At 39.6% G+C, this 13,097-nt stretch overlaps 1 protein-coding gene across 2 annotated transcripts in view; it reads right to left on the bottom strand.

Annotated features, from left to right (window-relative positions):
• The window catches only part of rasa2 (RAS p21 protein activator 2), a 143,958-nt gene that overhangs the window by 22,105 nt on the left and 108,756 nt on the right, over positions 1-13,097 (bottom strand). For both annotated transcript variants that reach the window (XM_041173804.1, XM_041173813.1), the window contains 5 exons: positions 12,486-12,634; positions 10,697-10,811; positions 8,640-8,714; positions 7,200-7,323; positions 1,047-1,153 (listed from right to left, as the gene is read on the bottom strand). In XM_041173804.1, the coding sequence (XP_041029738.1) occupies positions 1,047-1,153; positions 7,200-7,323; positions 8,640-8,714; positions 10,697-10,811; positions 12,486-12,634 (570 nt within the window). The remainder of the gene's footprint in view (positions 1-1,046; positions 1,154-7,199; positions 7,324-8,639; positions 8,715-10,696; positions 10,812-12,485; positions 12,635-13,097) is intronic.

The raw sequence follows: 13,097 nt of genomic DNA, 5'->3' as shown, positions 1-13,097 counted from the left end.
ACTGGTCTCTTTAGCATCATCTCATCACTTTTAGTTTAGGCTTTGAGCCTGATTCCCACTGACACATAGGCCTAAGTAATTTTATCATCGCCAATAGACATCATTAAGTGAAAAATCCCTATATATGCAGACCTCAAAGCTGGTCAGTTGGCTTGCTAACCTTCCACTAGAGAAGTTCTCATTATAGATCCACATTTTAGCCTACAAGAGCATCGAGAGTTTTGTACATTTCAGCATACCACAATTTCCATCTATTCTGAACATCACGAAAGTTTCAGTCTCTTGATATCTTTTACCCTACCTGGGTGATCATTCTAGACACATTTCTTTTGTCATTTGATGTCTGATTTGAGTAGATTTTTCACTGCTTTATCTAATTTCTATTTTAATTGTCCTATCCAGCCATTTTGGCACTGACTGGTTAATTTGTTTCTCTTAGGCACATGCTGCTTATGCATATTCAAGGTTGTATATGGTTTGAAAATTACTCAATTTTTCTCAAATTGAACATCTTTCAGCACAACTTCCCAGTTCACTTATTTAATGCTTTCCCCACTACTTAGTAGTTTCCCTTTTCAATATCTTAATTTTGTTTTGGTTTGTTAGGCACTGTAAAATTGAATTATATTATCATCATTAATTCTTAAGGGTCGACTGCCTTAAATGATTTGCAAATACCTGGTCAAGATACGAGAATCGCCATCTTAGTCCACATACTAAAATAGCAAACTCTTGCGAATGCTCAAACTCTAGAATAAAAACAGAAAATGCTGGAAACACTCAACTCAGGCAGCACTTGCCATGAACAATTATATTAACTCAGTCTCTCACATTTCATTTCTACCTGGGTATTTGCTGTTTATACAAAGTTGAATGAAGTGACCACAATTATTGTCTGTGCATACCCTTACCTTATAAGTTGGCCTCACCGTTTTCACCTTACCAAATAAAAGTTAAATCAAGCCAGCTTATTTCAGATTGTGCAAAGCCCTGGGTTATCAATTTCTTTGTTTCAAAATTATTCTGAACAATGTTGCACAACTTACTGGATGGTGGGGCCGGAGGTGGAAACTATGAGGGGAGACCATTGCGACTGCGAAGAATCGAAGGAAAACAAAGCTGCTTATAGCAGAGTACTTCACATGGGGGTCATCTAGAAAAAGAGATTTGTAAACAATGGCAATTAACAGAATCTTAATTTATTTTTGGTGTCTTTAAATAGTGCCTTGAGATCTTTTATTCAACTAAGTAGGCAACTTAACAACTCACTCAAAAAACAGTGTCTTCAACACTGCAGTATTCCCTCACTACTGGACTAGCGTGTCAGGTAAGATGATGTGCTCAAGTCTTAGCAGTTAGAGAGTGAACTCAATGTTCTAACTCAGAGACAACAGGTGAAACCTGGTTTTAGTTCCATTTAGAGGTTTTTGAGCTGGGTGCCGGGAAGCCTGGGCCGTGTTTGTATAAGTGCATTTTTAATGAGATTTTACAACTCTTGAAGTGAAGAGATGGGTTACCAAGGGGTTAGTAGTTTAATGAAGTTAAAAACACAAACTAGGAAAAAAAGTGTGCTGCTGCCTAGCAACAGGGGTGCAGAGAGACACAGAAAAACACAGAAGGGTAAAAGCAAAATACTCTGGCTGCTGGAAATCTGAAAGAAAAACAGAAAATGCTGAAAAACTCAGCAGGTCTGACAGCATCTGTGGAGGGAAAATCAGTTAACGTTTCGAGTCTGTATAAGCCTTCTTCAGAGCTACAGGGAAGTAGAAAAAACAGAAGGGTGATCAGTTAGTGTATGTATACCAGGGTGTGCAGGCAGAAGGTCTAATCTCTCTAATAAGAAATCCTGCAAGCTTGCTGGGAAACTGAATTTAGGGAACTAAGTGTTTGCTCTGAGGTTAAATAGTGAGTTTAGATTGCAGTTTGTGTGTGTCTCAGGGAAAGATATTAGCTGAAGCAAAGCACAGCTAGTGAGTGCTCAGAAGTCCGCTGGAAGAAAACCATTTGAAACTGAGCTAACCCAAGCAAGAAAGCTTGATGTTGAGATAATGGTAAATCTTCACTGGGGTTTTTGTCTCTGAAGGGTTTCTGGGATAAAAGGAAAAGTGAGTTTGAATCATTTTCTGGTATGTTTTGAAATCTTTGCAACCTTTTTGTCCAGTGTAATATTGCTTATTTTTTCTCATTTAATAAACATTTTATTGTGTGTGTTAACAGTATACTGGCAGATGCCTGTTAACGTGTTCAGTATCTGACCTCCACGATATTTAAAAAAAAACAAAGTTAGGATCTACCAAGCCAGATTTCACTCTGGGTTGACTTATCCAGTGTTAACATCAGCTGAGGTCATAATACTGATTACGAGAGGAATTTCAAAAACGCTTGGATTACTCAAAACCAAAAACATCTGAATACTGAAACACAATTGGCCTCAAGGGTTTCGGATGAAAGATGCTCGACCTGTACTCAACTAAACCCATAATGGAAACATTCCGAATTATAAACACCAGAATTCAGTGCAACCAGAAACAAGATCCATTGCATGAGTTTCACAAATGACAGACTATAACGCCATCAAGTGGTTAAGTGCAACATATATATGAACAATTTATACAAAAAACTCTGGCCTATCTAAAGCTTTGTTCAAGTGCAATGATGAAATAATTATCCAAGTGGGAACTTCCACCTACCATTTGGAGTACTTGCTCTGTTTGTCTTTTACCGCCCCATCCAATTTTCTTGCTTTGGATCAGAGACACCTTACTTCCCATGCAGTAAGTGAATTTATCCATGGACCACAAACAACATAGCCCAAAATCAAAATCTATCAGGTGCAGTATAAGCAACACAGAAATAAGGGCACCCATAAACCTAACATTCATAAAATGTTCTTGGAATGAATTCAATACGGAGGTGGGTATAGCATTGAAAGAACACTCAATTGTGCAGAACATTGAAATCTTTTTATCACATTCCTTTATCCTCCAGCAGGTGTCTCTGTTCCACAATAATGAGGCTTCCCCGACTAACAGTGGTGCCAGGCACCTGCTTCAAATAGGAATGAACTGCAGTCTGACTTGTGTGTCAGATGTGTCCTGTACTAGGCCTGGCAGGATCGTGTTGAGTTGAAGCTTAATGTTGTTGTAATCTTCACCTATACAGGAAAAGACATTCTAGTCCTGAAGCTTCTATAAATCAGTCAAGCAGCAAATGTCATAGCTCAGTTACTACCTCTGCATAGACTATTTTCTAAATGGGGAGAGAATTCAGAAATCTGGAGTTCAAAGGGACTTGGGAGTCTTAGTCCAGGATTCTCTTATGATTAACTTGCAGGTTCAGTCGGTAGTTAGGAAGGCAAATGCAATGTTGGCATTTATTTCGAGAGGACTAGAATATAAAAGCAGGGATGTGCTGCTGAGGCTTTATAAGGCTCTGGTCAGACCACATTTAGAATATTGTGAGCAATTTTGGGCTCTGTATCTCAGAAAGGATGTTCTGGCCCTGGAGAGGGTCCAGAGGAGGTTCACGAGAACGATCCCAGGAATGAAACGCTTAACATATGAGGAACGTTTGAGGACTCTGGGTCTATACTCGATGGAGTTAAAGGATATGGGGGGGATCTAATTGAAACTTACAGAATACTGAAAGGCCTGGATAGAGTGGACGTGGGGATGATGTTTCCATTGGTAGGTGAGACTAGGATGCGAGGGCACAGCCTCAAGAGTAAAGGGAAGACCTTTTAGAACAGAGATGAGGAGAAACTTCTTTAGCCAGAGAGTGGTGAATCTATGAAATTCATTGCCACAGAAGGCTGTGGAGGCCAGGTCATTGAGTGTATTTAAGACCGAGATAGATAGGTTCTTGATTGGTATGGGGATCAAAGCTTACGGGGAGAAGGCAGAAGAATGGGGTTGAGAAACTTATCAGCCATGACTGAATGGCGGAGCAGACTCGATGGGCCAAATGGCCTAATTTCTGCTCCTATGTCTTATGGTCTTAAGACATCTTTACTCCTTTATTCAAATCCTCTTGCAATAAAGGCCAACATACCATTTGCCTTCCTAGTTGCTTGTCGCAACTGCATGTTAGCTTTTAGTGACTCATGAACAAGGACACCCATGTCTCTTTGGACATCAACACTTTCCAATCTCTCACCATTTAAGAAACACTCTGCATTTCTGTTTTTCCTACCAAAGTGGATAATGTCACAATTTACCACATTATATTCCATCTGCCATATTCTTGCCCACTCACAGAGTCTGTATAAATTCCCTTGAAGCCTCTTTGAATCCTCTTTACAACTCACATTCTCATCTAGTTTTGTGTCATCAGTACATTTGGAAATATTACACTTGGTTCTCACATCCAAATCACTGATATAGATTGTGATTAGCTGAGACCCATGCATTGATCCTTGCGGTACCCCACTAGTCACAGTCTGCCAACTTGGGAATAACCGGTTTATTCCTACTGTTTTCTGTCCATTAACCAATTCTCGGTCCATGCCTGTATATTACCCTCAATGCCACGTGCTTTAATTTTGTTTAGCAACCTACCTTTTCGAAAGCATTCTAAAAATCCAAATACACCACATCCACTGGTTCGCCCTTATCCAATCTATGAGCCACACCCTCAAAAAACTCCAACAGGTTTGTCAAACATAATTTCCCCTTCATAAATCCACCTTGACTCTGCCCAATCCTACCATTATTTTCTAAGTGTCCAGCTATCACATCCTTCATAAAAGATTCTAGCATCTTCCCTATTGATGTCAGGCTAACAGGTCGATTGTTCCCATTCTCTCCCTCCTTTCTTAAATAGTGGGGTTACATTTGCTACCTTCCAATCTTCAAAAGCCATTCCAGAATCTACAGAATTTTGGAAGATGACCAACAATGCATCTGCTGTCTCTATAGCCAGCTCTTTCAACATTCAAGTATGCACATCATCAGGTCCATGGGTTTATCAACTTTTTTACTAATGCTAATTTCTTTCAGCTCCTCATTCTAAATTGTCATTTGGTTCTCTAGTAATTCTGAGAGGCTGTTGTATCTTCCGTGAAGAGGGACGAAGTATTTATTTAGCTTCTCTGCCATTTCCTTATTCCTCATTATAAATTCCTGTCTCTGCCTGTAATGGGCCCACATTTGTCTTTGCTAATCTTTAGCTTTTACATACCTACAGAAACTTTCAGTCCGTTTTTATGTTTCTAGCTGGGTTAATTGCATATTCTATTTTCTCTTTATTAGTTTCGTGATCCTTCTTTGCTGAATTCTAAAATGTTCCCAATCCTCAGGTTTACTACTTTTTTGGCAACTTTATAAACTTCTTGCTCTGATCTAATGCAATATTTGGCTTCTCTTGTTAGCCACGACTTGATCACTTTTCCTTTTGGGCTTTTATGCCTTAAAGGAATTCATATTTGTTGTAAACCATGTATCAGTTCTTTAAATGCCAGCCACTGCCTGTCTACCAACACAGCTTTTAATGTAATTTCCCAATCTACCACAGCCAACTTGACCCTCACCTTCATCATTTCCTCTGCTGAGATTTAAGACCCTAGTTTTGGATTGAAGTGCTTCACTTTCAAACTATGCCCCTATTAAATAAAACCTGGGATACTGTGTGCTTTATTAACCACTCTCTCAACTTGTCTTTCCACTTTCAATGACTTATGAACATACACACCCAAGTCCCTATGCTCCTGCACCCCTTTATTTTATATTGTTTCTACATGTTCTTCCCACCAAAGTGAATCACTTCACATTTCTCCACATTGAACTTCATCTGTCTACCCACTCCACCAACTCGTCTATGTTCTTTTGAAGTTCTACACTATTCCTCCTCAGTTCACAATGCTACCAGGTTTCATATCATCTGAAAACTGAAATTGTGCCCTCTGCATCATGGTCTAGGTCATTAATAAACATCATGAACAGGGATGCTGACCCCTGGGGATACCATTACAAACCTTTCAGTGTTGAAAACATCCATTAACCAATACTCTGATTCCTGTCCCTCAGCCAAGTTCATATCAATGTTGCTACTGTCCCTTTTGTTCCATAAGCTATAACTTTGCTCACAAGACTGTGTGTGGCATTGTATCAAATGTCTTTCGGAAACCTATGTACAAATCAACAGCATTGCCCTCATCAATTTTGTGTTGCCTCTTCAGGAAAACTCCAACATGTTAAACTCAATTTTGCCTTAAGAAATACATGCTGGCTTTAATCTGCATTTGCCCATGCGACTATTAGTTTTGTCCCAGATATTTTTAAAATATATTTGTTCATGGGATGTGGGCATAGCTGACATGGCAAGCATTTATTGCTGATCTTTAATTACCCTCGAGATGGTGGTGATGTGCTGCCTTCTTGAAACGCTGTACACCATGTGTTGTCAAAACACCTAGTGTTATGAGGAAAGGAGTTTTTACGAAGTTGGCCCCACCCCCAAGGTTAAACTGACTGACTTGTAGTTGCTGGGCTTATCTTTACACCCTTTTTCAAACAGGGGTGTAACATTTGCAATTCTCCAGTCCTCTGGCACCAGTCCTGAGTCTGAGGAAAATAATATGGTACATGCATATTGCACAAGTAAAAACAAATTAGGCTCAATGACAATGAAATAGCTTTGAAAGAAATTCCAAAGAAGGCCAGGACAATTTCCCTGTCGCTTTGCCATTTCAACAGGATGAGGACAGCCTGACAGGTAGTTCACCAGAAGTTGTGAAATTCATTGCGGGACCTCATGTGTCTAAGCATGTTAATTTCACAAATGCCTGTATCAATTAGCCGCTCAAAATCACCAGCTGGAAAACTGATTGTTGTAAAGCAAACACACAAGATCACGAGCCTGATTTTCTGTCACTGATTCGGCTTCATTCTACAAGGTTAACAGCTCAAAAGAACCCAAACAGCAGGACACTTTGTGACAATACATTAAAATCTCTATTTAAATAGATTAAAATAGGTACACCACAGCATACTTAATTTTAGGAAAATAGGTACAGGCGTAGGCCATTTAGCCCCTCAGGCGTGTTCTGTTATTCAGAGAGTTTTGGCTGATCTGTGACTTAACTCCAACTACAGTTTTGAGTTTTAATTTTAATTTCCAACCATTAATCTGTTCCTTTCTATTTTGTTTCACCTTTATGGCAGAAGAAATGACTTGCTTGAAATACGACTTTCACCTCTTACCTGGAAATTGCTTCCTTGCTAAGTTTTGTAGGGAATTAAACACCTCGCACATAAGAGTGGGACAACTCATACTGGATTTTACAATCACATTGAACACTCTTTCAACATACTGGCGAAGGTTCTCCTGCAAATTTGAAAATAAAATGAAAAGGTATCATTTGTATTAGAATGCTAGCTCAATTCACAACACAATGGAAGGGACCCCTTCGAGCAAATAACTTAAAATAGTGTATCAGCAAGGTTCTTAGATTATCGCTACTAATTACTGCTCTGAACTTTGACCGCTCTGCTCTTCTTCAATTGCCTGTCCTCCCTCTCCAGTTGCACTCACCTCTGTTAAGCCTTGCCATCAATATTACCTGATATGTAAAATAAAGCAGAAAATGCTGGAAAAACTCAGCAGGTCTGGATGCTGCCAGACCTGTCACATTTTTCCAGCACTTTCTGGTTTTATTTCAGATTTCCAGCAACCAGAGTATTTTGCTATTACCTGGTACTTACCTGACATATCCAACAATAGATAGCATACACTGCTATGTGCTTGGGACTCAGCCCAGAGATCAGAGTGCACTTTTGCCCAACAGCAACCATGGTCAGTGACAGGTACTAAAACCGTACATACCGGCCTCCAGCTATCCTGTCGTCAACCTCCACAAGATTGCCAGTAAAGCTGCGGGGTGACTATTCCAGAGATTGGCACATAATTACCTTGAGCCCTTACCTTTAGTTAGGTGGTAATGGTTGAAACCAGAGCAATACTTTTAAATAAAGTATTGCTAGACTAGTAATCCAGAGGCCCAGGTTAATGCTCTGGGGACCCGGGTTCGAATCCTGCCATGGCAGATGGTGGAATTTGAGTTCAATAAAAATCTGGAATTAAAAGTCTAATGATAACTATGAAACCATTGTCAATTGGTGTGAAAACCCATCTGGTTCACTAATGTCCTTTAAGGAAGGAAATCTGCTGTCCTTACCCTGATCTGGCCTACATGTAACTCCAGACTCAAAGCAACATGGTTGACTCTTAAATGCCCCCCGACCAAGGGCAATTTGAGATGGGTAATAAATGCTGACCTAGCCAGCGACATGCACATCCCATGAACGAATAAAAAAAAGAATAAGTTCTCTTCTATGGTGGCATGTATGCTGGCTTCAGGTGCAGGCAAGTTTGTGAGATAGCAGTTTGCTTGCAGAACTGTTGACAGCAGTACTTGCCTACTGCCATCAAAATTCAAGAGTTATAATTTTCTTGTTGCAAGTAACCAAAAAAGTGAATAATGGAGTACGGTAATCAAGGTGCGATTGGATTAAGTTTAAAACAAAACAGTGAGACCACTTTGTTAAAACTGCTTTATAGGTTATAAAACAAATCTTTCCGCATTGTACAAATTATATATTAAAAAGTGGAGCAATTATCAGAAAACCTGACAATGTACATACCTTATTCACCTCAACATTATCACCTTCCTTTAGCTTAACAGGATCAATCTCACAGGTTTTGCAGGAGTCACAAATCTAAACAAACAAAAGTCCCAATTATCAGATAATAAATACTCAAAGAGATATACTAGTCCAAGTAGTGAAGTATGCCTCTTATAAAACTTGCAGGCTCAAACTGAGGATCTTTCACAAGGATCAGTTTTGAAGAAAGCAATTATATTTGCTGCCAATGGTGTTATGGTGCTCTTAGCTTCTCTGGATGCAGAGAGGATCTCTTTAGCTACTTAGGCAGCAGGGGCATTATATGTGCTCCGTATATCAGGGTTTCTAAAAGCTGCATTTACAGATAACTGCTTGCTATAATTGACCACCCCTCAGTCAAATGATACAATGCTTCATCATATTAGCATTGTACAACAGGAATGTGATGCACCAGAAACATGAATAAGAGGAAAGGGTATTTTGTAGAAGACAGAGTTTGATCATTTGAAATAGATATTTTGCTATAAAGTAGTAAACAAAAATTACCATCTTATCAATACTGCTGACAGGTGACTAAGGATGGGAAAGATGGTGATGCCTCAGAAAAAACATCTTGTTTGGCAAACAATTGAGCACAGATTAACCCATGTCACAAAATATGACTGCATAGTAAACAGAAGTGTGCAGTTAGTAAATGCCTCTCGCCCAGCATCAAATCACATAATACTTGGAGATGTGTGCACAAAAAAGGTTCTGCAGCAACATTCAACTATAGAGCTAGTGACTCTAAACTAGATTACAGGAATGTTACTGAACTGTTCGAAAACAAACACCTGCATTTTTTCTTACAGAAAGAGAATAAGAGTCAGAGTTGGCAATGAGACATGTGTAATAAGAATACAAGAAATAGGAGGAGTAGGCTATTCAGCCCCTCAAGCCTGCTCACCATTCAATAAGATCGTGGCTTATCTGTCCCAGTCCTCAACTCCTCTCTTGTGCCAGCTCCTCACAGCCCTCAACTCCCCGATATTTCAAAAATCTATCTACCTCCTCTAAATACTTTGTGATCTAGCCTCCAGAACTCTGAGGTAGAGAATTCCAGATGTTCACTGCTCTCAGAGTAGAAATGGAGGGGAAAAGGAGATGCAGAAAGAGTGGAAAACAGACAGACAGTAGAGGAGGTAAAATTAGTGTGACAGACAACTTACATTTAAATAACATCTTTAATATAGTAAACCATTCTCAAGGCCCTTCAAAGGAGCTTTATTGGATAACATTTGTTACCAAGCCACTGAGGTTTTAGGACCAGCAACCAAAGGTTTAATCAAAGATGTAGATTTTATGGGCTGTCCTAAAAGGCGAGTTTGAGGAGGGAATTCCAGAGCTTAGGGCCTATGCAATTGAAGACAGCCATCAATGCTGGGGTGACGGAAATCAGGAATGCACAGGAGACCAGGATTGGATGAATGCATAGGTTTTGGGAGAGCTGCAGGCATGGAGGAGGTTACATAGATCGGAAGGGATTTAACAATGGAGACAACTGAACATTTAGATGAGAATTTTAAATTTGAGGTGTTGCCAGTAGCAAGGTATTGATGATAGGGCCAAATAAATTGCAAGCAGTCAGATTCAGCCTCAACAGGTGGCCAGGGACATGAAGGCAGTAAGTGACCAATGAGTTTGTATTGGAGGCCAAAGACAATGGATTGGGTACTATCAAGGAAATTTTTGCTCTTGCAATACTGTATATCAGAGGCATCATTACAAATCAGGCAATGAGAGGGGTGATGGCCTTGTAGAGATGGTTATTTGTTAGTATACAAGTGAAATCTGGTGATGTTTTCAGATGATGTCATTGAGGGGCAGCATGTGGATGAAGAAGGAACCAAAGATAAATCATGGGGTATCAGTTATGAAAATGAAAAGTCACTTCTTTTCTTGAGCAACTGCACAGATCAACAATTAATGAGTATGTTTCCTTCCATTTGCTGATCATGGAAAAGTTGGTACAAGTATAAACTAGGAAATATATTAATATAAAGTAGGAAATATGTTAATGTAAAGCAGTATCTCACTTCATCTAAAATGGGCTTCAGAGTCACTTTCAGATAATGTTTTCCAACCAGTTTCATTGTTTCATCAATACATCGAGTGGCCAGAGAATTTCCCCTGAAGATAGTGTTGGCTTCCCTACAAAAACAAAGAATCAGGTTACATCAGACATCTCATACTTGTTTTGAAAACTGCTCAGAACTGAAATGTTGCCATCTAGCAGCAAACAGTACACACCAAGTCATTCCAGTGCAAACAGCCTTAAAACTGAGCTTTCTTGTATCATTGACAGTCCCTATCTGCCACAGGTGTCAGTGCTTGTATCTACATGGCAGGCATGCCCTGCACCAAATCTCAAAAGTTCATCTTTGCCAATGGCATAGCGCTGTTGAAACAGGATGTTCACTAGTGGCTTGGGCTATTGGAATGCTTCTTCAGGAACTAGCACCTCTTCACCAATCTAGGGAAGACAGTTGTGTTGGCGTTCCATCCGAACAAAACAACACCAGGGAAGAATTTGATGCTTCCTTCTGCGGATGAGGGCTTACCCAAAGTACATGGGTGTCACCCTGGGCAGGACTCCCCCCCCACCATCTATCAGCCTCATTTCATCAACCGTGGTGGAAAAAGTAAAAGTCAGGATTTTCCTGATCATGGGGGAACACAGCCAGAATACGTCAAACTGCCAAATACTAGCTGCCAAATACTAGCTGCTTCATGGTCCTTCAGCTTCCAAACAAAATATCCTGAACATGCAGCAAAATGCCACCATGAAAATAGTGGCAGGAATGTTTAAGTTCTGTCCAACCTAGTGGCTCCCTGTGCGATCTCACATTGCTCCACCAGCCATTCCCTGCGAAACCACCATGCTCCGTGTGAAGAAAAAGTCATGAGAATATCAACCATCCCATTCACCAAGACCTGAAAAATCCACCAAGTGCATAAAATCACACTGGTCATTCTGGGAAATAGCAGCTAATATCCATGTAGCTGAAACGCATCCCATCAATCTGCCCACTAAGATCTGTTGTAAGAGGCATCTCATTTCTCCACTTGGCATCCTAAGAGGCCATTGAATGAAAAGCCATCCCAGACATCTTATTATAAACTTTTCCTATCATACGAAAGCAGTAATGTAACAGCAGCCACATTATTACTGCAGGATTAAAATAATTTTTTTTAAAAGCAAGACAATTAAAATAACATAACTGATACAAGCATTTCAACTCATCATGAATGCTCAGAAGTGTCTTACAACAATATAATTTCTGATGAAAAGTCATCTCCATCTGAAACATTAACACTGTTTCTCTCCATAGATGCCTGACCTGCTGAGTACTTCCAGCACACTGTTTTTATTTCGATTTCCAGCATCTGCAGAATTTTGCTTTTGTATTAAATCATTTACTTGATGCATCATGAATTGCAGGCTTCCTCACAGGAATTCACAGGATAAAAGATGCCTATATGCTTCACACTTGGCAATCTTTAGGAAGGCTGAAAGAATTGCTAAAGGAAATTCAAATACCATATCGGTTGAGTGGGTGCTGTTCTTATAAAGATACAATTGAATTACATTGTTGAGACAGAGTAAAAAAGAGCTTTACTCAGTATCAAGTATTCCCAGGTCAGTCATAGCAGTTGTCAGATAAAATGTTGGAAATGTGGTCCACCACTTAGCTCCATCCATTTCTCAAATACATTTTTAAAATATAAAGTTCTTTATCAGAGTCAAAGTTAAAAATGCCTATTGCTCCTCCTAGGATGTGAAATTCAATTGAGACCAATCATTACAGCAACTGATAGGCTTACTGTGTCTGTTGGAGGTCTAACTCAGCTATGGCACGAAGGAAAGGAATCAGCTTCTTGTGATGCAATAGCAGGCGCACAAGTGGCAATACGGCTTCTTGCTTTTCACGACACACCTCACCCAGAATATGGACTGCTGAGGCAGATATAGGCTTGAGTGAAAGAAAAAAAGAGGTAGGATAAGCAACACCGCAAAGTAATCCCAGACTGATTTATTGCAGTCACTTTAATCATTTACATTTGCCCTTGTCTCCACACAAACAGTTCTTAAAAATGTGTAGGTCGTCTCATATCTCTTTAATAGAATACAGATTACAAACCCTTACCTCTCCACGCTATCAGTATGTCAAGAACACCATACTTACTTGAGAGCTTGTCCTACAAACTGATGTAATGTCATTATAGATTATGTATGATAATGCCAAAAGCCAAACCAGGATAATCCTGGAAATGTCTGTGGGAACCAAACTAAATTTCAGCAAAAGGTATGATCAATATAACTCTAAACATAATTCAGTCTGTGCCAGCTCAAGATAATCAGATGCATCTCAAAATATATGTCTTGAAGACTCATTCTTAAACAACATTAGCCTGAACGCAGACCAATATATCTTT

Source organism: Carcharodon carcharias, chromosome 2 (genome assembly GCF_017639515.1).
Source record: "Carcharodon carcharias isolate sCarCar2 chromosome 2, sCarCar2.pri, whole genome shotgun sequence".
Classification (NCBI taxonomy): domain Eukaryota; kingdom Metazoa; phylum Chordata; class Chondrichthyes; order Lamniformes; family Lamnidae; genus Carcharodon; species Carcharodon carcharias.
The sequence above is the reverse complement of the archived record's forward strand: the minus strand, read 5'-3'. Positions and strand labels throughout refer to the sequence as shown.